The 25,443-nt window shown below is 45.7% G+C and overlaps 1 protein-coding gene across 7 annotated transcripts in view; it reads left to right on the top strand.

The window, feature by feature from the left end:
* TUBGCP2 (tubulin gamma complex associated protein 2) overlaps positions 1–25,443 on the top strand; it is a 158,751-nt gene that overhangs the window by 60,013 nt on the left and 73,295 nt on the right. For all 7 annotated transcript variants that reach the window (XM_029609584.1, XM_029609587.1, XM_029609585.1 and 4 more), the window contains 6 exons: positions 4,973–5,180; positions 6,353–6,552; positions 17,248–17,437; positions 18,168–18,313; positions 22,065–22,245; positions 22,647–22,827. In XM_029609584.1, the coding sequence (XP_029465444.1) occupies positions 4,973–5,180; positions 6,353–6,552; positions 17,248–17,437; positions 18,168–18,313; positions 22,065–22,245; positions 22,647–22,827 (1,106 nt within the window). The remainder of the gene's footprint in view (positions 1–4,972; positions 5,181–6,352; positions 6,553–17,247; positions 17,438–18,167; positions 18,314–22,064; positions 22,246–22,646; positions 22,828–25,443) is intronic.

Genomic DNA, 25,443 nt, shown 5'->3' with positions numbered 1-25,443 from the left:
TGTCCAAACTCAGCCCTCCTTGGCAAGGGGGTCTGATAGCCAGGGCTCCTGATTCCCTCACTCCCTCTGGGTCCTTATCTCCCTCTGTGTACCTGGCTCCTCTGTGGCCTCCAGAAGCAGGAAAGTACTTTCTTTTCTTTTCCTTTCCTGTGGTGTGCAGATTCTTTAAAAAAAAAAAAAAGTTTGCAGCAGGAAAAGAGACAGCTGCAGCACTGAGCAGTGCGAAATCGCAGGAAAGACTTTGTTTCCTGCCGGGAGACAGGCAGAGGGAGTGGGCCAAATTGCCTGCCTTCATCAGGGCTGGGTGAGTGCTGAATTTCAGCACCGGTCAGTGGCAGAAGCGTTTTCGTTGGCAGGGGTTATTCTTAGGCCTGACTGCTTGTGCACGCCGGCATGCTCACTCATACGGAAAATTTTGTTGCGGCTGCGGTTTGAGTTGGGCTCGCCTCAGTTCGGCCGTGATTGTGCCTCAGGGGGACCGAGACCTTGGCCAGACACTGGGAGGGGTGGCAGAAATGAGAAGGAAGCTAGGACGGTTCTGGAAACCCCAGGTGAGGGGGGGGGGGGGGGTTGGAGGAGTTGGCATCCATTTTGACAGCACATGCTGAAGCTCCGTCAGCCATTTCAGATCCTTGGGACTCCCCTCCCACCCTTTTCCCAGTGGAAAAGGACTGCAGCTAGGGGAATGGGTGATCCAGACTCTTCCTCCTCGGATCCGGAGTCTTTTTCTATGGATTTCGTGTTGCTCCTCCATAAGTCTTATCTAGCCAGGAAAGATTTGGGGTCCAAGAGATCCTGCCCCTGGAAGTGCTTGTTGGGCAAGAAGGCTAAAAGGCCAGTAGAGTCAGGAAGGATCCTGCATTCTCTGGGGCTCAGGCATGGAGAATGAAGATTCATTGGACTGAACGGATGATCCAGATAAGGGGCCAGGAGATCTTGTGGATCCAGACAAGGACCCTTGGGGGATCCGATTCAGGATCCAATCTAGGATCCCGGTAGACATTAGAGGATCGCATGCAGGATCTGGAAGCAGTGCCGGTTACGGAAGGTGATGACCTACGGGTGGTCCGCCTGTTCCGCAAGGAAGAGCTGGGTCCCTTAACTCCCTAGTTGATTGAGGAGCTGGGGTGCAGAAGGCACATGACAAGCGGTTGAGGTCGGCAGCTGAGTCAGCCCAGGTGGCTCGCTTGGAGGCGGGAGTGGCCTATGTGTACGATATGATCCAGGCTTCTGCCAGAAGTATGGTCTCGGTTGTAGTGGTGCGGAAGCTGCTTTCTCTGTGTAATTGGTCAGCGATTGTGTGGTCTAAGGCATAATTGTCGAATCTACCCTTCAAAGGGGAACTGCATTTTGGGGAGCAGCTCATGAAGCAGTTGGGAGAGTCCAAGGGTAATAAATTACCAGAGGACAGGAAGGCCCCTAAAAAGTTCTTTCCACCTCGAGCTTACTTTCGAGAAGTTAGGAGATTTTGTGCAGGCAGAAGTTCTGGTCTGGCGATGCAGACAGCAGTCCTTTCAGATCCAGTGCAGACCCCAGAGGGATGGTATCTCTCAAGGGAGCAGCAGAAACAAGGGGTGGGGGCAATGATGTTGTGTTGGTCGGCTCCTTTCCTGCGGCCATTGGATGATGGTTTTCTTTCTTTTTTATGAGGAGTGGACCAAAATCACTTCGGACCGGTTGGTCCTGGAGGTGGTGAGAGACAGTTATGCCGTAGAATTTTCTCATCCACTCAGGGACACCTTGGTGGTCTCCCGCTTCATCTCCCAGAGCAAGCGAGAGGCAGTGCGGGATACTCTGGATTGATTACAGTTCCTGTGTGCCATTGCACCAGTGCCCCCTCAAGAGAAGGGGCATGGTCTATGTTCCGTGTACTCTGTAGTTCCAAAGAAAGGCACTTTTGCCGCATTCTAGATCTGCAGAATGTCAATTCTGCCCTCTGAGTGCCACGATTTTGGATGGAGACCTTGCTCATCATCAAAGCAGCGGTGTGTAAAGGAGAGTTTCTGACATCATTGGACTTGACAGAAGATTCTTCATAGGCTCATTCAGGCCAACCACTGGAGGTTTCTGAGATTTATGATCCTGAGAGAGCATTTCCAGGTTCAGGCTCTACCCTTTGGATTGGCGACAGCACCGTGCACATTCACAAAGGTGATGTAGTGGTGGCAGTGGCTCTCAGGAAGGAAGGTATGCTGGTACACCCATACCTGGATGATTGGTTGATTCCCAGGCGAAGTCAGAAGCAGAGCATGTTCACTCAGTCCAGAGGGTACTTCAGCTTCTGGAATCATTGGGCTGGATGACGAACCTAGCAAAGAGTCATTTGAGGCCGGCCCAGTCATTGGAATATCTGGGGGTGTGCGTCGATACCCGGTTAGGGAAAGTGTTTCTGACTACGGAGAGGACCGTCAAGTTACAAGCTCAGATCCGGAGGCTACCTAGCCTGTTGGTGCCCAGGATCTTGGATTACTTGCAGGTACTGGCTTCCATGGCATCTACGCTGGAGTTAGTGCCATGGGCATTTACTCACATGCGTCCTCTACAGAGGGCGCTGCTATCCTGTTGGGACCCGCTTTCGGAGGAATTTCAGCTTCCTTTACTGTTGCCATAGAATGCCAGATCTCTTGTGGTGGCAGTCTTGACCCAGTCTGGAGAAAGGAATGGATTTGGAAGTGTCCTAGTAGGTGGTGGTGACCACAGAGGCCAGTCTCTCTGGATGGGGGGCAGTTTGTCAGGGGAAGTCAGCCCAGGGTCAGTAGTCGCCGGAGGAGGTGACATGGTCCATCAATTGTCTGGAGACCAGGGCAGTGCGCAAGGCCTTACTGGCGCTTCTTTCACTCGTTCGAGGCAAGTCAGCGCGAGTGTTTTTCGGACAATGCAACGACAGTGGCGTACATCAATTGCCAGGGTGGTACAAAGAGGAGTCTGGTAGTGCAGGAGGCACAAGAGCTGTTTGTCTGGGTGGAAAAGCATCTGGAGAGGATAGCTGTTTCCCATGTCGTGGGGGTGGACAATGTACAAGTGGACTTCCTTAGTAGACAATGCCTGGATCCCGGAGAGTAGGAGTTATCATCGGAAGCCTTTGCCTCGCTTCTGGTGAGGTGAAGCAGGTCGACGGTGGACCTCATGGTGACTCCAGGCAATGTGAAGGAGATTCGATTTTTCAGTCACAGAAAGGAGGTCATTTCGTCAGCTTCTGTACATCTTCCCACTGTGGCCTCTTGTAGGTTGAGTTCTGCACCGAATCAAGCTTCATCCAGGCAAGGTGATTCTGGTGGCCCCCGAGTGGCCATGCTGGCCGTGGTTTGTGGACCTTCTGTGGCTAGCAGTGGATGGTCCCGTTCGCTTGACTCATCTGGCAGAGCTGCTGCGGCAGGGACCCATATTTTCAGACCAGGAGGATCGCTTCTCTCTAGCTGCGTCTGAAGGGTTATTCGAAGCTGGCGACTGTAACTTTGCTTCAGGCTTGAAGATCTTCCATGTCAATGGTAAGTGTGGAGCGTGTTCGAGTCATGGTGTTTGCACAATAAGGTGCATCCGATGAAGGTGGACATTCCGCATAGACTAACTTTTTTGCAGAATGATTTGGCGAAGGATATGGCTCATAATTCCCTTTGGGTTCAGTTGACAGCCTTGGGATCCCTTCGAGGTAGGATTCAGGATAGTCCTTTGGCATCTCATCCAGATGTAATTCGTTTCCTCAAAGGGGCAAAGCATTTGTGTCCTCCGGTGCAGAGAATTTGTCCGGCCTGGAACCTTAATTTGGTGCTTCGAGTGCTCTCTGGTTCCCCTTTCAAACCTATGCAGAGTATGTCATTGAAGGAATTACCCCTGAAGTCTGTTTTCTGGTGGCTAACTGTTCAGCCAGGCAAATATCAGAACTACGGGCGTTATCATGTAAGGATGGGGTTTCTTTATGTACAGTTCTTTCCTTTTTGCCTAAGGTGATGTCCTCTCTTCATCTTAATCAGGTTGTCAAGCTACCAGCCTTTCTGAATTTGTCAGCGGACTCTGCTATGGCCAAGGAGCTTCATTTATTGGATGCGTACCTGATTCTTTTGCGATATCTTAAGATGGAAAATGCCTTTCGGAGATCTGATCATCTGTTTGTCCTGTTCAGTGGAGCAAAAAAGGGCAATAAGACTTCCAAGGGCACTATTGCACGATGGTTGAAGGAGATTATTGCTTCAGCTTACATCTGCAAGGGTCAGTCTGTGCCGGAGGGGTTGAGAGCACATTCCACCATGGCATAGGCAACCTCATGGGCGGAGTGTCGATTGCTTTCTCCGCAGGAGATTTGTCGAGCAGTGACGTGGTCTTCTCTTCACATTTTTAACAGACATTACCAGTCAGATGTGCGGGCGCCAAAAGAGGCAACTTTTGGGGACAGTGTGTTGGGCGTGATTCTTTAGAGTTCCTGCCCAGAATAGAGGGGCTTGAGTACATCCCACTTGTCTGGACTGATCCAGGGTACGAACAGGAAAGGAAAATTTGTTCTTGCCTGCTAATTTTCGTTCCTGAAATACCACGGATCAGTCCAGAGACCCGTTCCCATCTTTCGAAAGACTTCCTCATTTCTGGATATTGCTGAGCTGGCATGTGATATACTCAGATTAATTAGATACGAATATAGTTTGGTATGTGCTTTGTGTTAAGCCAAGGGGCCTAGTTTTCAGGGGGCTCCAACTTTGTCTGTTTGCCCCAAGTTTTATTTGGGGTTAACAAACATTTTGGCTTGGGTACAGATCAATATTGAGGGTCTGCAGGTGGCACACTTGGTTATGTAGCAGTGCCTCAAAGTTTTGTTCTCTGCCTCAGTCTGCTGGTAGGGATGCATAAACCCAGGAGTCTGGACTGATCTGTGGGTACTACAGGAACGAAAATTAGCAGGTAAGAACCAGTTTTCCTGTATGCAGTGACAGAAGCATGTCCTCGATATTAGTGATTTATTCCCTATTTTGTACTTTTCTAGGCACTTTACCATTAACTTCCCAAGAAAATGCAATTGTGGAGGATCTGCTGTATGTCTTAATAGGCGTGGATGGCAGATACATCACAGCGCAGCCTCTAGTTGGCAAGCAGAGTCGTACTTTCTTAGTGGACCCTAACCTGGACATGTCAATTAAAGAACTTGTGAATAGGATTCTGCCTGTAGCAGCAAGTTATTCCATCGTGACCAGGTAATCCATGTCATTTGTGGTTTATGGATGGCGAGCAGCTAATGTTCATTTGCTGTAAACTCGTGTACTGTTAAGGCTCAAAGTCTAAGCTGTGTACGGTTGTGCGCAGCTTTTTGATTGCTGGTGCACATCTTTATTTCTCTGCTTTATTTAGCTTCAGTTGCTTCCAAATCCTTGCCCCGCTACCTGCTTCTGCTCTCACCAGCCCTAAAAAAAATTAGCAGCTGCTCCTAATGGCCTTTTTGTTCTCCAGACACAGAGGTCTATATTTTCTAGAAACATGTTTTATATTTTCAGTGATTAAAAGTGATCAGAATGTTAATATCTGAATCTATGATATATGCCTCCCTGGCCCCCTTTTATTTTAGAGAAATCCATATCACGTTACCCTAAATTCCACCTGTGGGAGGACGCTTTTAGTTCATTTTATATTCCTTGTAGATGTCACTTTCAAGCCCCATTAATCACATTAGATTTAAAGGAAAACTTGTTCCACATCACAGAGCAATAAGGAGATTATAAAGTTGCTGACCAGGTAAAAATTAAAGTATAAAATCTATCATGCTTTAAGCGGTAGGAGGTTTTCTTTTCTTTTGGTTTTCATTTTATTTAAAGTACATTCTATATCTAGCATAAGAGATTAGTTAGGGGACAAGTGCATAAAACACATTCTAGAAGTATAATTTGTTGTATTTTGTGACTCTAGTCTTCACCTAGATATTACAAAATAGCATTCTGTATGGGTACCATGGCTGCAGAGCAAGAGCAGCCATCTCCTTGCGAGTTGGGCCTCATGTCCTAGAGCTCAAATTTCTGGTGGTAGGATAGGCTGGTGTTTAGTTATTGGAGACTTTACTCCCCACCTTTCTTCATCTGGTTGCTATACTCTAATCATCAATGATAAGGATGGTGAGAAGAGAAAAAACTTTACATCACATCTACAAGCATATTATGTTTGGTTATGCCAGTTCTTATGGACCATTTTTTCAGGACTGGTTTAATATGACATTACATCCCTGGGATGGAATGGCAAAAATGTATGGTTTGTATCTTACATTCATTATATATGAATTGAAAAAACAAATAATAGCTCAAAAATCTGAAGTAGCTTGCAAAGAAAAGCTACCACACAGTTCATTTTCCTACAGTAGCATTTTTCCTTTATTTTTTAGGTTTATTGAAGAAAAATCATCGTTTGAGTATGGGCAAGTGAACCATGCATTGGCTGCAGCAATGAGAACTCTGATCAAAGAATATATGATTCTTATCACCCAGCTGGAGCATCTTCAGAGGCAAGGACTCCTCTCCCTACAGAAACTGTGGTTTTACATCCAGCCAACCATGAGAACCATGGAGATCTTAGCATTGCTCAGTGAGTCCAGCTGACTTCCACCTAACATTCACTAATCATGCCCTTTGATCACGAATCATTCCTGTTCATACCCCAGATCAGTCCAGATAGGTGTGTTTTGCATCCCTACCAGCAGATAGAGGCAGAGAACCAAAGACATTTGAGGCACTGGTGCATAACTAAGAGTGCCATCTGCAGTCCCTCGGTACTTCTCTGTCTCCAGCAGATGGTAGAGTTGCAATCTGCAAGCTGGAGTTTAAAAAAAAAAAATGTTAGAGAAGATGAGACGCTCCCTGAGGTTTAGGTTCCTTTGTGGGCCATCCCTCAGGTGGAGCTGGGCAAGTGGGGGGTTGGTGATTCCTGGGCAGTTTGACCTGCAGCAATTTCAGGGGTCTGACAGCCAAGGGTCCTGTCTCCCTGTGCATCCCTCAAGGCTGCTTCCCAGATGAGTGACCAGCAGCAGGAAAGTATCCTTAGGTTTTTCTGCCTGTTGGTTTGTTCTTGCTCGGTTCTTCCTGGCTCTTTAAGACTTCAAAAAAAAAAAAAAGAAAAGCAGAGTGGCAATGCTGTGGGCTGTTCCCTTGCAGTGCAGTACTGACAGTGGCGATCAGTGATAGATTAGACTCAGGGAGTCGTAGGCTGTGCTTGGCTGTTTCCCCGTGCTTTCCCCCATGCCGCAACTGCGCAGTGTTTTGCTGAGAGTGAAGCAGGCCCAGCCTCGTGTTTTCAAAATGGCGCCAACGGCAGAATCACTTTGTGGGAAAGGCTGTAGATTGTGCGGTGTGCTCTGGGGACAACTTAATTCAGCGGCATTATGCCGCAATTGTGCTCAGGCAGTGAAGGTTCCTCAGGGGAACTGAGCCCGCTGACTCTGCAGGGAGTCTGGAGGGCCTTTCGTGCAGAGGGAACGTGTTGGCAAGGAGGAAGGCTGATTTAGAGTCCGGAGATAGCAGATGGGAGATGGAGTCAGATTTCAAAGCTGATGTCAGCTTTCATATACCCGTGCAGCATGCTTAGCTCTTCAGTCTTTCTCCATCTCCCATAGCAGTTGCTGACACTATCCAAAAGAGAATAGTGTAACTTTTACAACTAAGAAGAAAAAAAAATGTACCTGCTAAGAAGAGAGCCCTGCTTCTCCTGCAGTGAAACCTAACGGTCCCTCCCACAGTCCCACTTTCCTGAGGTGATTCGATATCCCTCAGAGGTGAACCTTAGTCCGCCGGCCCATTCCCGGCGTGGACGTAGCCCCCAGGGTGGCTGAAAGGCAGCGGGTACAGATTCGAGCGCGGCGGTGAAGGTATTCCCCTCGCAGCTGGAGACCGCCCGGCACGAGACCGGTAAGCGCCAAGACCAGGTAAGGTAGAAACCTTTACTTCTAAATCTCCGATCTCCAAGGCTCGAATAGCCGTACCGACCTTCCTCCAAAGAGGTTTTAAATCGGGTTGAGCAGCTTCCCTCTGGCTAGGCCCCGATCCGGTGCGACGGTCCACACACGTGGAAACCCTCCGGGGGGTCACCATCTTGCCACCGGGGTCGTCAGTGCCATCTCCCCCCCCCCCCTCCCCTCGCCGTTGGTACACATGGAGCAGGCCAGAAGCCCGAGGCGCCTAACTTGAGCACATTCATAGGGATACACGCTTAACTGCGTGCACATCTGAGTTGTGCGCACAGCAGCGCGCACAACTAGGCCGCATGCACAAAGCCAGACACCTGCACGCACAACTTGTGCGCACGTTCTGCGTATAACTTCTGTGCTCTCGATGCGCACGACTAAGCGCATCCGCGCGCATAACTCGTGCACAGACGAGTTTTTAAGTCCTACACGGTTACAAACAATGGCATCACCATCCAAGAAGGCCAAGGGACCCTTCCTTTGCCCAGCCTGCCACTTGAGAGCTGCGCAGCCTGAATTAGAATCCCTCCTGTGCCAACAGTGCGAACAGAACCAGGGAGAATCAAATCAAGACCTTCCACAGCCAGGAGAGGGATCCAGAACCACTGATGATGGCACCCCGGACCTAAGTATGTCCAACGCTGCGCCCCCACAGGAAAATTCCTCCGGGGCTTCCACTACAATCGCTCCTGGTATCAACATGGACTCAGGAACCTTCTCCTGGGTGGAATTTTTTAAAGGGCTGCAAACCTTTGCCCAGGCGCAACCAGCCCCGGCTGTCCACTTGACTCAAACTCTGCCAGAAGCACAAGCCCTTCCCAGCACCACCCGAGGCTCTCGAGACATGCCTCTCCTAACCAAGAGCCCCCCGAATAGGGATCCAGATACCTCGGATGAGGAAACAGACCCCCTGGAAGAAGGGGAAATCCCCCCAGGGATGGAACCATACCGGACCATGCTCCGATTCTTCCACAAGGACGAATTACCAGCCCTCGTGTCCCAAACTATGAAGACACTGGGTCTCCCAGGCATGGAACCTACATCGGAACCAAAAAAGAATCCCATGTTGGTGTACCTCCGTAAAGCTTCATGCTATTATATATTCTATAGGAATTATATATTCTGTATATATAATAATAGAATTATATATTCTATTATATATTCCTCTATATTTTATAGGAATTCCACTCTTCGAACAAAAAGAGATTTTTACGCTCACAGAATCCACAACCTCGTTTTCGACGCCAAAGCCCTATTCACCTATGTATCGGACCTCACAAAAACCACCACCCTGTCCATCAAGCACAATCAAAGGCAAACAAACTTGCAATTTTCTTCCAGAGCAAAATATCCAACCTATTAACACTCCTGCCCCCCAACTCTACCTCCACTCCTATCTCTATCTCTCCTTCCTCAAACACCGGAACATTACTTGAATCATTTGAACCTACATCCGCTCTAGAGGTTGAATCCCTAATAAAGAAAATGAAACCCTCTTACCATCCTCTCGACCAAATCCCGACTAAACTACTTCTATCGGTGCTGGACACCATCTCCAAACACCTGGCAGTCATCATAAACTGCTCACTATCGCAAGGAATCTTCCCCAACATTCCAAAACTCGCCACTCTCAAGCCCCTTTTCAAGAAACCAAACCTAGACCCTACAGAACCCAACAATTTCCGCCCCATCTCCAATCTGCCTTTTGTTGCTAAGATTATGGAAAAACTAGTCAATACCCAACTATCAGACTACCTGGAAGACCATAACATACTCCACCCAACACAATATGGATTCCACAAATCATTAAGCACTGAAACCCTCCTCATTTCCCTCACAGACCACCTCATCATGGGCCTGGACACAGGACACTCCTTCCTACTAGTACTTCTTGACATCTCGGCTGTTTTTGACACGGTGAACCACTCCATTCTCCTAAAACGACTTTCAGACATCGGGATAACAGGAACAGCCTTCAGATGGTTCGATTCCTTTCTCAGAAATAGAGGCTACAAAGTCAAAATCAATAACAAAGTACCCCCTCGCATCAACTCCACACGAGGAGTACCTCAAGGCTCCTCTCTGTCCCCCACCCTCTTCAATATCTACCTTCTTCCCCTCTGCCAGTTGCTTACGAAACTAAAACGTAAACATTATCTCTACGCCGACGACATACAAATCCTGATTCCTATAACCGAATCCATCACAAAAACACTAAAGTTTTGGGACAACTGCATCCAAGATATCAACCTCCTCCTCACTAGCCTAAACCTTGTTCTGAAATCATCTAAGACAGAACTACTCCTTATATCTCCCAACCACAGCGACAACCTTCAATTGACCCAACCAACACCCTGGTCAGCCAAGCAAGAGATCTCGGAGTTATAATTGATAACCAGCTAAATCTAAAGAAGTTCATCAATAACGCAACCAAGGACTGCTTCTACAAACTACAGGTACTAAAAATACTCGATTCTCTTCTGCACTTTCATGACTTCAGAACTGTCCTCCAGGCCATTATATTTTCCAAGTTAACTATTGCAATTCTATTCTACTAGGTCTCCCCGCCACCTCCACCAAACCACTTCAGATGCTTCAAAACTTGGCCGCCAGAATCTTAACAAATTCTAACAGAAGAGACCACATCACACCCATCCTCAAAAATCTGCATTGGCTTCCTGTAAGCTTCAGAATCTTACACAAGTCCCTCACCATCATTCACAAAACTATCCATAACCGGATCCCTATCAATCTCAAATGCCCACTCACACTCCACACCTCTTCAAGACCTATCAGAGAAGCCTACAGGGGATCTCTACACTCCCCCCCCTCCCCCCAGCCAAATCCACTCTTCATTCAGCCACCAGAGAAGGAGCCTTCTCAACAGCGGGGCCAACCCATCCCAGCTATAGTCACACTTCAATGCCATCTATTCGGTGCACTCCATTACCGATATTATAAATGGTTTGTTATTGTTTTAGTTCTGAGTTACCTTCTGCCACTGGCTCTTCACCTCCACAGTTCTAGTACCCCTGTTATATTGTAACTTTTTGCCTTCGTTTATATATATGTTAACGTTATTACCCCTTGTTCCTTGTAAACCGCTATAATATGATCTGTATCATGAATGTCTGTATAAAAAAGCACTAAATAAATAAATAAATAAATAAAAATATTTTCCTATGTTGGAGCCCATCAAGGAACTGATTGACCTGGAATGGAATGCTCCAGAGGCCAGTTTTAAAGGGGGACGGGCACTAGAAGGCCTATACCCCCTGGAAGTCACAGTCAAGGAACTTCTATGCTTCCCTAAAGTAGACGATATGATCTGTGCAGTCTCAAAATGCACCATGATCCCTGTGGAGCCCTGAAGGAAGGCTTCCAGCCTTCTGTCTTGGGCATCCCTGAAGGATGCCCAAGACAAAAGGCTGGAAGCCATCCTTAAGCAGTCCTTTGATGTTTCAGCAATGATGCTACAAATTGCTTCCTGCTGCGCATTGGTGGCAATTTCCTGTTTGATCCTCTCCAGAGATGCTACCACGCCTGGAGAAGCAATGGATCCTGCGGTCTCCTTTCTCACCGATGCTACCGCAGACCTCGTGTCTCTGCTGCCACAGTGGCAGCCGGAAGACAATTTTGGCTCCAAAATTGGTCTGCTGATGCGACTTCCAAAGTGAACCTGTCAAAAATTCCTTTTAAAGGATCTCTCCTGTTCGGGAGCGAACTGGAGAAGTTAGCCAACAAATGGGGTGAATCCCCATTACCCCGATTACCTGAAGACAGGAACAAAAGAACATAGCGCTCATCCCCCAGAAGAGCCAAGGGTAGAGGATCGCAACATTTTAAAACTTACAAGAACACACAGTCCCAAGCACCTCGTTTTTCAGGAAGGACTCAGTCCTTTCGGAACAAGCACATTGAGAGGAGCAAGCTCAGGGGCAGGCTATGGCCGTACCCCACAATGAAAAGACGCAGACCCATCCACAGGAAGAAGACATAAGGGGCAGACATACCCTCTTCTACCAAAGATGGGTTGAGGTAACATTGGACAAGTCCTAACTATCATTCGAGAGGAGTACTCCCTGGAGTTCCAAAGCATCCCCCCAGACAAATTTATGAGATCACTGTGCCACTCCCACTCCAAGAGACTGGTAGTGGAAACCACACTAGCAAGACTACTCAGCCTGAAGGCAATAGCTCCGGTGCCCACGTCTCAACAAAATACTGGCCACTATTCCATCTATTTTATTGTTTCCAAGAAAGAAGGAACATTCTGGCCCATCCTGGACCTCAAGGCTGTCAACAGTTACCTGAAGGTACCACACTTCCGCATGGAAACCCTACGTTCCGTTATAATGGCGGTATAACCGGGAGAAGTCTTAACCTCCCTGGACCTATCCGAAGCCTACCTTCACATCCCGGTCCATCAGGACCACCAGCGCTTCCTGCACTTTGCGATACTGGGCAATCATTACCAATTTTGAGAGCTACTCTTCAGACTAGCTACCGCTCCCAGAACCTTCACCAAAATTACGGTGGTAGTAGCAGCAGCACTGAGAAAAGAAGGAGTCCTGGGACATCCTTACTTGGACGATTGGCTGATCAGGGCAAAGTCTCCGGAGGAGAGTCGCCACGCGACCACCAGTGTCAAGAACCTACTACAAGAGCTTGGGTGGGTCGTGAACACAGCCAAGAGCTGCCTACAGCCCTCCCAGTCACTGGAATACCTGGGAGTCCGGTTCGATACCAAGCAGGACAAGGTCTACCTTCCCCACCCCCCCCCCCCTCCAAGGAGAAGGAAACCGATAGGTCAATTGCAAAACCCGTTAAACTTGGCTCGCCCCAGGTATGGGACTACCTTCAAGTCCTCTGTCTCATAACATCAACTCTGGAAGTTGTTCCGTGGGCAAGGGCCCATATGCGACCACTACAACGCTCCCTACTGTCACGATGGAATCCAGTGTCCCAGAACTACTCAATTCGTCTCCAGCTACTGACAGAGGTTCGGCGTCAGCTTCAATGGTGGTTACAGGAAGAACACCTAAGCAGAGGTGTAAACCTATCCCCACTGAACTGGATCTTGCTCACCACGGATGCGAGTCTGCGAGGGTGGGGGAACCCACTGTCAGGAGCTAACAGCCCAGGCCTGAGATGGGCCTGAAGGTGGCCAGGGCCTGGCAAAGTTGTAACCCTTAACTGAGGAAGTTCTTCATCTGTTGGGAGTTGCCCGAGGTGGATGCTTCGGTATTGGCTTCATCAAGAAAACAACGATCCCAGTGGCGAGGTTGACAGCCTTAAAGGACGCGCAGGATCGTAAGTTGAAAATTCACCTGAAGCAGATGTTCAGGGTTTCGGTTTTGAGTCTACGAGCTGCGATATGTAGTAGCTTCATGGAGAGGCTCTGTTTGCGCTGGATCCAGAAGGCTCAGGAGAAGTCTGCAGCTGGGGCTGGGGCTGATAGCCAGGCAGCCTGGGTAGAGGCTGGGATTGCTTATGTGGTGAATGCTCTCTATGACTTGAAATAGACTTTGACCAGGAGTATGGTAGTGATGGTCTTGGTACAACGTTTATTGTGGTTGCGAAATTGGTCTGTTGATATGTGGTCCAAGTCCCAACTCTATAATCTTCCCTTTAAGGGAAAATTGTTTGGGGAGGATTTGGAGCAATTGATCAAGATGCTGGGAGAGTCAAAGAGTCATAAGCTGCAGGAGGACAGCTCTGAAGACTTTTCCACCTCGTTCCTGTTTTCAGGAAGGACATATTTTTCATTCCCTTAAGGGTTCTGCACCAGTGGTGGGACAGACAAGATTCCAGATGGCAGCTGTCCTTTCGAGGTGCCTGTAGGAATCCCAGAGAAGGCTCTGGCCAGGGGGCCAGCAAGACCTCTCAATAAGGCCAGCCGGGTTCACTTTCTTGAGGTAGCAGTTGGGGGCCATCTATTGCTATTTTATGCGGAGTAGACTAGTTACCTCAGATCAATGGTTCCTAGAGGTAATAAGAGACGGCTATGCATTAGAATTTTCTTGCCCCCATCAGAGATACATTCATGATATCTTACTGTGGGGCAAAAGGAAGGCAGCAAGCAATTCAAGCTACGTTGGGTCTCCTTCATGACCTTGGAATGATAGTCCTGGTTCCGACGGTAGAGCAAGGCTGCCATCGGTACTCAATTTATTTTGTTGCCCTAAAGAAAGAGGGATCCTTTCATACCATTCTCAATCTGCAAAAGGCTAATCTATCTCTGTAAGTTCCCCATTTCCGGATGGAGACATTGATTACTGTTATAGTGGCAGTCTGTCAAGGAGAATTTCTGGCGTTTCTAGACTTTATGGAAGCCTATCTCCACATTCCCATCAGGCCTGAATATTAAAGATTCCTGCGTTTTGTGGTCCTGCGGCAGCACTTCCGGTTTTGGGCCCTGCTGTTTGGTTTGATGATGGCGCCATGCACGTACATGAAGATGATGATGGTAGTGGTGGCAGCAGCTCTCTGCAGGGAGGGATTCTGGTTCATTCTTACCTAGACAACTGGTTGATTCGAGGAAAATCAGAAGAGAATGTTGACAGTTGGTTGTGAGGGTGCTAGATCTGTTGCAATCCTTGGGCTGGTGCTCTCAATTGGGCCTGTGCCCTTTCCAAACACTGGAGTATCTGGGGTTGAGATTCGATACTCATATTGGGAAAACTTCTCACCTCTGGGAGGATTCAGAAGTTGCAAGTTCAGGTGGGATGGTTTCTGAGGATGCCAGACCCCCAGGGCTTGGGATTATCCAAGTACTGGGGTCAATGGCATCTTACTTTAGATTTGGTACCTTAGGCTTTCGCAGTGGAATCCGTTGTCAGAGGAGTTTCACTGACTGTTGCTGCCCCTGGGGTCTTCCAGGTCCAGTCTCTCATGGTGGCTGTGTCGGCCAAATTTGGAAAAGGGGATGGATCTGGAGATCCCAATCTGGGTGGTGGTAACTACGGATGCCAGCCTCAAGGGACGGGCAGCGCAAGGTCTGTGGTCACCAGCAGAGGTGGCATGGGTGATTTTAAACCAGTTGGAGACACAGGTGGTGTGCAGAGCATTGGTGGAGTTCCTTCCTCTGATTCAGGGTCAGATGGTCAGAGTGTTTTCAGACAGTGCCACTACAGTGGCATATATCAGTCGGCAGGGGAAAACGAAGAGTCACGCAGTGGCCCAGGAGGCTCAGGAACTTTTTATCTGGGAGGAGCTACATGTTTGTTTGTTTGTTTGTTTATTTATTTATATTCTTTTCTATACCGACTTTTGAAGGGGATAGCCGCTTCTCTTATGTTGGGAATGGACATGTGCAGGCGGACTATCTCAGCTGGCAACAGTTGGACCCGGGAGAATGGGAGATGTCAGTAGAAGCCTTAAATCTTATTTATGCCTGTTGGGGCAGTCCAAGTCTGGACCTGATGGCATCCAGGAGCAATGCCAAAGTGACAAGTTTCTTCAGTCGCAGGTGGGAGGTGGAAGCTGAGGGCATAGATACTGTGGTTCTTCCATGGCCTGCAGGAATTCTTCTGTATGTGTTCCATCCATGGCCTCTAATAGGCCCGGTGTTACGATGCGTCAAGAGACAGCCAGGCTGAGTGGTTCTGGTTGTGCCGGAGTCGCCACATCGTCCTTGGTTCATGGATCTGGTTCATCTCGCAGTGGACAGGCCCCTGAGGTTGGCTCATCTACAGGAGCTGTTAAGACAAGGTCCTATTTTTTTCGGATTAGGTGGATCACTTTGTCTCACAGCTTTTGAGAGGAGAAATTTGTGATTGAAAGGTTACTTGGAGCCAGTGATTTCCACTTTGCTTCAGGCTAGGTGACCGGCCACGTCTATGGTGTATGTTTGGGTGTGGAGAGTGTTTGTTTGACAACTGGTGTGTGGAAGAAGGCCTTGACCTGTTGTGGGTGGATATTCCACACTTGTTGGTTTTTCTACAGCTCGGCCTTTCTAAAGGTTTGGCTTACAATTCTCTGTGGGTTCAAGTGGCAGCCTTGGGTTACCTGAGAGGTAAGCTCCGAGGGAGGTCATTGGCCTCACATCCGGATGTGGTGAGGTTTCTGAAGGGAGTCAAGCATCTGCATCCATCGGTGCATAGATTGTGTCCTGCGTGGGTGCTTTATGGATCTCCGTTTGAGCCATTGAGGAAGGCCTCTTTGAAGGACCTCACTCTGAAGGTCGTTTTTTCTGGTAGCAATTTGTTCAGCTTGAAGAATTTCAGAGCTGCAGGCTTTATCCTTTAGTGAGCCTTTTCTGAGAATTTTGGACGAGGAAGTGTCATTGCATACTGTTCCCTCATTCCTTCCCTAGGTGGTTTCTTCCTTCTATCTGAATCAGCTGGTAGAGCTTCCTGAATTGGTTGGCCAAATCGCCGGAGTCCAGAGAGCTCCATCTCTTGAATGTTCGTCTGATGCTATTGTATTATTTTTAATAGTCACCAACATCTTTCGGCTTTTGGATCATTTGTTTGCGTTATTTGGAGGTGCAAAAAAGGGTTGTAAGGCCTCCAAGGGCACAATAGCGTGCTGGCTGAAGGAAGCAATTGTCTCTGCTTACACTTGCAAAGAAAGGAGAATTCCAGTTGGCTTGCATGCGCACTCTGAGGGCACTGGCGGCCTCATGGACTGAGTGTCAGTTGGTGTTGCCGCAGGAGAGTTGTAGAGTGGTGACATGGTTGTCTTTACACACTTTTTCTCACCATTATCAGTTGGATGTTCAAACTCCGGGTGAAGTGTCCTTTGGCAGGAGTGTGTTGTGTGGGAGTCTTTCGTGGGCCTGCCCAGTGAAGGGTTGCTTTGGTACATCCCACTTGTCGGGACTGATCTGGGGTACGAACAGGAAAGGAAAATTGGTTCTTACCTGCTAATTTTTGTTCCTGAAGTACCACAGATCAGTCCAGAGACCCATCCCTGTGTGTATTGCTCAAGACTTTTGCGGCAAGTCTGTCTTAGGTCACACTTTCTGGGAAGAACTGATATTCAGAGTCTTCAGAAGTTGGCCTGGTTGTTCTGTTCTCCCTTGAACTGTTGGTGGTGGTTATGCTGTGTTCAGGGGTTTTCTATTGTTCGGGTTAGGTGTTTTTTCTCCTCATTTATGCAGTCGCTAAGATGGTTTATTTCTAATCTGGCTTGGGTATAGGTCAATACTGAGGGAACTGCAGGTGGCACATTTGGTTATGTAGCAGTACCTCAGTCGTTGGTTCTCTGCCTCCACCTGCTGGTAGGGATGCAAAACTCACATGTCTGGACTGATCTGTGGTACTTCAGGAACAAAAATTAGCAGGTAAGAACCAATTTTCCTTTCTCTTCTTTTGCAGCCACATCCTTGGACAAAGGAGAGTGCATGGGAGGTTCCACCCTGAGCTTACTTCATGACAGGACCTTTAATTACACTGGGGACAGCCAGGCTCAAGAGCTGTGTCTCTATTTAACTAAAGCAGCTAGTGTCCCTTATTTTGAAATTCTGGAAAAGTGGATCTATAGAGGAATCATCAATGATCCATACAGGTATGTCAGTAAAAGAATGCCATACATGTATTGATTCTTTAGTGTCTGCTTTTTTTACATTCTTCTCTTGTACATACTTACACACAATTTACCAGGTTCTGTATTTCTGAATTGTACACATCAGGTGTATTTTCATATATTGTTTAAATAAAATAAAATAAAAATACTTTTTTCAATGTTAGTTTGCAATCCTATCTATGCAGATAGGACAGATGCTGAATATAAAGCAACAAATTAGTCATTGAATTGATGTAAAATGCATACTTCTATTGTAACTGGTTTACAAATATTAATTATATTTTACAAGTACATGCAGTAATTTGCATTCTTGGTACCTCTCCAAGAAAGCCACACTCAGAACATCAGAAACTGCCACATTCTGAGGAAGGAGACATTTTTCATAATTGACTGGCTTAACCTTGGTTGCATTAGAGGAGCTGTTTTTCCTCCTGTCTGACCTAGTTTTGTTGGTCTGGACTAGTCTGCTTTACATTTGTTCAGTTAATTTTTTTTCTTTTTTTAGTAATATGGGTACTGTTGATCATAATTTTGTAATGCATCTTGGGTAGGTTGATATAGAATAAGCAAAATAAGTAAATAGTTGACTGAAAGTTATATTTTTTTTATGATCAGCAACATAACATGATTTTTGTTTCTTTGTTTTAACTCTGTCAAAGGACAATTGTTGTCTTTTGAAGTCTTCTTGGAAAACCCTGTTTTATTTTTACAGTGAGTTCATGGTGGAAGAACATGAGCTACAAAAGGAAAAAATCCAAGAGGATTATAATGATAAGTACTGGGATCAAAGATATACTATTGTCCAACAACAGATTCCATCCTTCCTGCAGAAAATGGCTGATAAGATACTTAGTACAGGTATGTTTTAATAGCATTAGACACGATTTCTTAATAAAACCCTACAAACTGCCATAGTGGTAACTAGTACTGGATATTAAAGTAGCTTTGGATATTAGAATGTAGGATAATGCACAATAAAAACCTTTTTGAAATGGCAAATCATTTTACAAATTAAATGGCAGCGAGCTAAGTTGCCACACTGTTAATCTAGTGCTCTTTACAGAAGAGTGCTGCCTAGGACTAATGAAATTTGTTTTGCCACTAGTAGAAGAACAAAGTCATAATAAACTAAAGAGGATGACCCTTTGGAATTAATTTATTTTTTGTTTACATTCCTACTGTAGACAACCAGTATTTTTTTTTTTTTTTTATTAATTTTCTGAGAACAAGGAATGTGCCCTGTGGAGGTCCCTGCTTCCTTACTTGCTTTGGTTCTTTATTTGGTCATATCTTGTGCCAGCAGTATGGTTTTGTGTCAGAGCAGGTGAGGTGCAGAGACATGTGCCATAATAGTCTTGAGTCCTGCAGGCTAATTTTAAGATGACGCTCCTGTAAATTTAAGTATAAAGAGGTCCATATTCAGACACAGTCCAGATAGCAAAGTTAGCAGGATAAACTTATCCAGCTGACTTTGGAAGTATGTTCAGTGGTACAGCCGCCCTAGTGAATATAGCTGGCTATCTTAAATTTAGCTAGCTAACAATAGCTGTTCTAACTAGGTCAGCTCTTTAGTCCAACCAGACTTAGCCTGCTAAGTCATCCGGTTAACTCTGAATATCGGAGTTAGTCAGTTAATTTAGCCAGCTAACTAATTTCCTTCCATGCTCCGGAACATGTCTAACTTATCTAGCTAAATTCTTGCCACTTAACTTATTATTTAGCTGGATATGTGACCAAATATTAATTTAGCTATCTGACTTCACAGTTAGCCAGTCAAATGCATTTAAATTTGGACCTTACCATTTAAGGGTGTTGTTTTGTTAGAATTTTTTGATGGTTTGATGCACTGTAATCAGAAAAAAACAATCTAGGAAAACAATGAAAACATTGTCTTAGTAACATAATAGCTTGAACTGAGGGCTTATGATCCAATTTGAATTGTAGCATCGTGGTTGTGTAGCATGCAGAAAAAGGAAATAAGGGAGCTATTTTATATGATTTATATTCCACTTTTCAATATTTCAAAGCGGAATATAGATACCTTGGGTATAATAGCATAGGAAGATATGGTCTTTAAATGAAATTGCTGAATATATTATATAAATATTTATATATAATATATCTTTTATGAAGCCTGAATAACACACACATGGGTAACTTTTTCTCAGAAGATAAATAGTTCGCCGTAGTCACACAAATGGGTCACATGACTGTTTATCTCTTAACAGAGAATCTTCCAGAGCTCTCTATTGTTCGGGTAAAAGCTTTTCTCTGCTATTGCACAGTAGTTCCTACAGCTCTAAAGCTTTCCCCAGTTCTTTTTTGTTTGCTGAAATCATCAGACCCCTCTTCCCATTTTGCAGCTCCAAAAACATCTGAAATTTTTTTTCTCCTCTGTCAAAATCCCCATAGTTTTTCCCTATTTAAAGTTTTGTCTCTTTTCTAAGGTGTATTTTTGTATTTATGTTGAAAGTCTTGCTGAACTGAGCTGCATTTTACTTCTTGACCATTGCCAGTAAGCTGCCTGACTGAATTTTTTACATCTCTTTTGACTGTCTTTATAAGGGAGAGAGTGTCTTCATTTTTATTTTACCTCACTGATTTTCCTTGCTGTGGCCAAGAAGCAGGTCATAAGCTACAAGTTCTGTCCTAAATGCAAACAAAAGATGTCCATTATTGATAATTAAAACATATTCAGTAAGTGATTTGGGACAAGCCAACAACTTGAATGGAGCTATGGTTCAACTCAAAACCACACTGAAATAATTGTATTGTGCTTCCAAGAAAGGCATAGGGATAACCTACATGGTACAACCCCAGAAACCTGCTGGGCAAACTGGATGGGCCATTTCAGTCTCTTTCTGCTGAAATGTGTACTGTCTTATCACTTCAGCACAGTTTGGACCTGGAATAACAGACTTTGACCCTTTCTTCTGGAAGAGTTAAGTCTAGCTCCTTGAAGCTTGCCCATGGCATTGTACTCTCCAATGGTAGCCATACCACACCAAAGCGTTCCTCAATTTCTTTGTCTTGGTCAAAGGAAAGGCCCAGGAGTCAAACAAAATATCACTCTTCCTACACCCCCCCCCCCCCGCCTCCCCATTATTCTCCTATTCTCAAGCCCAGGCCTGGGTTCTGAGTACTCGAGCAGAGAGGAATTGGTGCTGACCCTCATCATCAGAACTTCAATGTGTGTCTGATGCCTGGCTCTAAATATCAAGGCAGACCTGACAATCCATGTTGGGGCCAGCGCAGTGTAAATCACCCATCTAAGGTTTTCCAATGTAGATATATGCAAGGCTGCAACGCAGAGTTCAGTCCACATGTTCACATTCCACAATTGTCTGGACAACAGTGAGCCCACAAAAAATTAGAGAGAGATGTGTGCAAAAAGTTCTCTTTTCATTTTCTTGTGCCTGCTATTTTTTTCCTACGTGTGCTTGTTTCATGACCTGTGCGCATGTATACAGCTTAAAAGGAACATTGTTGGATGCTATCCCCTTGGGGGTAGATTTTAAAAGCCCTGAGCGCGTAAATCATGCCAGATTTACGCGCGCAGGGCACTCGCGCGCCAGCGCACCTATTTTGCATAGGCCACCGGCGCCCGCAAGTCCCGGGGCTTCGTAAAAGGGGCAGGAGGGGGCATGTAGGCAGGCCGGGGGTGTGTCTGGGGTCAGGGGGCGGTCCGGGGGCAGGCCAGGAGGGCGGTCCCGAGTCCCCTGGCACTGCGGCCTGTGCCGGGGGATGCCGAAGCAGCGCGCGCAAGTTACGCCTGCCTCAAGCAGGGCGTAACTTGCACAACAATGGTAGGGGGGGGATTTAGGTAGGGCTGGGGGGTGGGTTAGATAGGGGAAGGGAGGGGAAGGTGGGGGGATGCGGGAGGGAACAGAGGCAGGCTGCGCGGCTCGGCGCGCGCAGGCTGCCGATTTTGCGCAGCCTTGTGCGCGCCGACCCCGGATTTTATAAGATACGCACGCCTACACACGTATCTTATAAAATCTGGCGTACTTTTGTTTGCGCGCGTGTACTTTTTAAGATCTACCTCTTGGTGTAATAGTAGGTTTGGATTGTCTGTTCTCCCTGGTCTATTTGAAGGATTGAACCTAATTTCATCCATTTTTATAACTTTAAGTTGTCTTCCTTGAAAATTAATAAATTGAAATTATTTTTCTCAATAAACATACTTCCTGTTCATTGGCAGTTCTTGTTTACTCTTTATTGTTGAAGGCAACCATTAGCTAGAGAGTTTAGCTTGTGTGACTATGGTGAACTGCTTGTTTTCAGAGAAAGCAAAGTTTGCTTATCTGTAGTGAATGTGCTTTAAAGTCAATATTTCATCAATCGTACAACTCCACTCACCTCCTCTTAGGAGTTGTTCTCTATCCCAGTCAAAGCTAAATAATAGAACGGAGTAGAGCTGTGGTGCTGCAGCAGCGCGGGAACTACTGGGCAAAAGCAGAGAGATGCTTTTGCCTTTTTCAGAGAGTTCTGGAAGATTCTGTCTATTTGGTACCAAGTACAGTCCCATAATTCACATGTGTGACTAGTGAACTGCAGTCTTCTTGGAATCCCTGCTTACAGGTAAGCAACTTGATTTTTATTTCTTTAGGAAAATACCTAAATGTTGTCCGTGAATGTGGTCATGATGTTACCTGCCCTCTTGCTAAAGAAGTCATCTATACCCTGAAGGAGCGGGCCTATGTCGAGCAGATAGAGAAGGCTTACAACTATGCAAGCAAGGTCCTTCTAGAATTCTTGATGGAGGAGAAAGAGCTTGTGGCACACTTGAGGTATAAATTTAATATTTATTCTTTTTAGTAATAAAAACCTTATATGAGGAATTGGATAAAAATATGTGAGATAAGGAGAAGTTCACCTCGCATTTCCATCCTCAAGCAGCTTTACTTTTGAAGTATGCTGTGAATTCCCATTCACAGCAGGGCCAGCTAAGTAAGGAAAAATCTATTTAGGCTACTCTGTTTTAGTTTCAAGAACGCACAGGATTCAATGTGCATCTTGGCTCTGTGTAAACATTGTTTTACATAGTCACTGAGCCAGCAGGTAGCCCCTTGATGATTTTTTGTTTTCACATGCTTCATAAATCTAAATGAATGTTTTAGTGACCTGCAATTTTTTGCCCATTTCATGTCGCTATACTTTCTTTGCTTCTCATTCCTCTACCTATTTACAGGTCAATAAAGCATTACTTCCTAATGGACCAAGGAGATTTCTTTGTCCATTTCATGGATCTCACAGAAGAGGAATTGAAAAAATCAGTTGATGACATCATCCCCACCAGACTGGAAGCTTTGCTTGAGCTAGCACTGAGGATGAGCACAGCAAACACAGATCCCTTTAAAGACGATTTGAAGGTGAGCTACTAACCAAGTGATGTCTGACTGCAACGTGTGTTAAATTCATTATGAAATTGATTGATTTATAACTTTGTATGACAAGAAAAAATATAGGTAGCTTATGCTTCCTTACAAATGATCAACAAAAATATTGCCATAGTTCATGAGCTTTTCAAACTACATAAGTCCCTCTGCACTAAAGAAAAATTTAAGTGTTTACTTTCATATAATTAAAAAAAAAACTGATTCCTGATTTATAAAAATAGTTTCTTTGAAGTAAAATAGTAAGCGAAGGGCAGAGATGGGAGAGAATCTTGCAGAGATCCTCTTCTTCCCTCCAAAGAATATTTGTAAATTTTTAAAGTGGCTGTCCTGAGATAGTCACTGGGCAGGAGCTAGCATTAAATTATTTACATAGTCACATGTGATATTTCGCCTTTTCCTAAGATAGTCTCAAGGTGAATTGTGTTCAAATTTATAATTAAAATTACAGTACAGTTGCATCATTTATAATTGCCACAGTTACATTGAACAAAAAGGTGGGCATGTTTATATATTCTTCAGAATAGCTAAAATACTAGCATTTAAACAGGCTTCAAAACTAAATAAACCAGCAGGAAGCAAGACATTCTAACTTCTCTTAGTTATGTCTGTTTCTCTGACAAGTAGGGTTGAATTAGCCATAACACATGGGTGATGCCATTTGATAGTGCCAAATGAACCCTTCCTTCTATGCTCCTAGAGCTTTTGCTTTACCGAGCATGTGCGGGAATTCCCACACAGGCGTTGCCTCGTGAGCTCTCACTTTTTCCTTTTTTTTTTTTTTGTCAAAGCTTCAGCATGGATGTGTACCCTATCTCTCTCAAAAATGTATCCTATTAATCATGTTTCATACTTTTGCCTTGCTGCCTGAGCAGCCTCCCAAACATCACTTTTCATTGCTATATACAAAAAAAATGTCTGGATCCTAGAAGCCCACAGTGAGTGGTTTCAAAGACTGTATATTCAGTAAAAAGATATAATTACCGACAGACATGATCTCTGTTACTGCTGTTTGGACTGGACCATGACCAGGCAAATTGTTATCATTGTGGCTGCATGTTCCCATTGTCACAGAAGTCCATGATCTGGAAAATGGAGGGAAAAAAACGCTGTGGAGCCAGCAGCACATCCAGCACCAAAAAAGCATCCGCTGATGCACCTTCTGCTGACTCATCGATCACCAGTGCCGTCGACCCATAGGGCTTCATATAGCACAAAGCATCTGCACCATTCATGCACAAAGCCCCAGTGCATAAGTCCTCAGTGCATCAGAAAAACTGCTTTGTTGTCTGTTCCGGGCCATGGCGCTAACAACTCAGCAGTTCTCTACGTTACTAGTAATTCCAATTCAGAGAGCTGGATTTTTGGAAGCCGTAGGTGTCATAATATACTTACCCCCACCAATCAACAGAGCAATGTCACCATCAAGATTTATTTATTTAAGAAATTTTATATACCGGCGTTAGTGGGGACATCACACCGGTTCACATATTAACGAAAGATCGGAAATTACATCATAACAGGAGAAAGTAACTTGGGGGGGGGGGGGAACATTAGAGAAGCAAGGAAGGATAGTGAACAAGCTGATAAAAAGCATTAGATAGCAAGTATTTATAACAATTTACAGTATTGGTAACCTTGTATACATCTGTGATCTCATAAGAGGGACACGTGGCATCGTGGACTGGGTTAGGGTTCATGGGATAGGTACATGGTTAGGAGAAATAGATAACATGGACTATTCTGGGTAGGCTCGTTTGAATAGCCAAGTTTTCAATTTCTTTTTGAACTTGATAAGGCAAGGTTCAAGACGCAGGGTAAGGGGCATGGAATTCCAGAGGGAAGGGCCGGCAATAGAGAGGGCATGGTCACGGGCGAAGGAAAGACGGGCTGTCTTTAGAGGGGGTACACGTAGAGTGCAACTATTGGTAGATCTGGATGGGCGGGAGGAGTGGTGGGGGGTGAAGGGGATATCTAGCCAGTTGGAGTTGTGTGAGTGAATGGATTTGTGTACAATGGTGAGGGCTTTATAGTGGATACGGGAGAGGACGGGTAGCCAATAGAGATTTTTGAGAATCGGAGTGATGTGTTCGTGTTTGAGATGATTCTTGCTGTTGCATTTTGCAACATTTGCAGGGGTTTTATTGTGGAGTAGGGGAGGCCTAGGAGGAGAGCGTTGCAGTAGTCCAGTTTGGTGGCGATGGTAGCCTGGATCACTGTACGAAGATCTTGGGGGTAAAGTAGGGGTTTCAGTTTTTTTAGGACGTTAAGTTTAAAAAAACCTTCTTTAAGTATGGAGTTGATATAATTCTTCATGTTTAAGCGTTGATCAAGGAGGACGCCAAGATCCCTTACAGATGGTTGAGCAGTGGCGATGTTAATGTTGGGGTCATTGGCAAATGGTAGGGGAAGGGTGGCGTGAGGGGAGATAAGTAAAATCTCAGTCTTGGAGGCGTTGAGGGCTAGGTGGAGGTTGGTAAGGAGGGAGTTGATGGCATCCAGGCATTTCTCCCAGTGCTTTAGGGCATCAGAGATGGAACTTTGAATAGGGATGACGATCTGGACATCGTCGGCATAAAGATAGAATTTAAG

The sequence above is a fragment of the Rhinatrema bivittatum genome, chromosome 7 (assembly GCF_901001135.1).
Source record: "Rhinatrema bivittatum chromosome 7, aRhiBiv1.1, whole genome shotgun sequence".
In the NCBI taxonomy this organism is placed as follows: Eukaryota; Metazoa; Chordata; class Amphibia; order Gymnophiona; family Rhinatrematidae; genus Rhinatrema; species Rhinatrema bivittatum.
The sequence above is the reverse complement of the archived record's forward strand: the minus strand, read 5'-3'. Positions and strand labels throughout refer to the sequence as shown.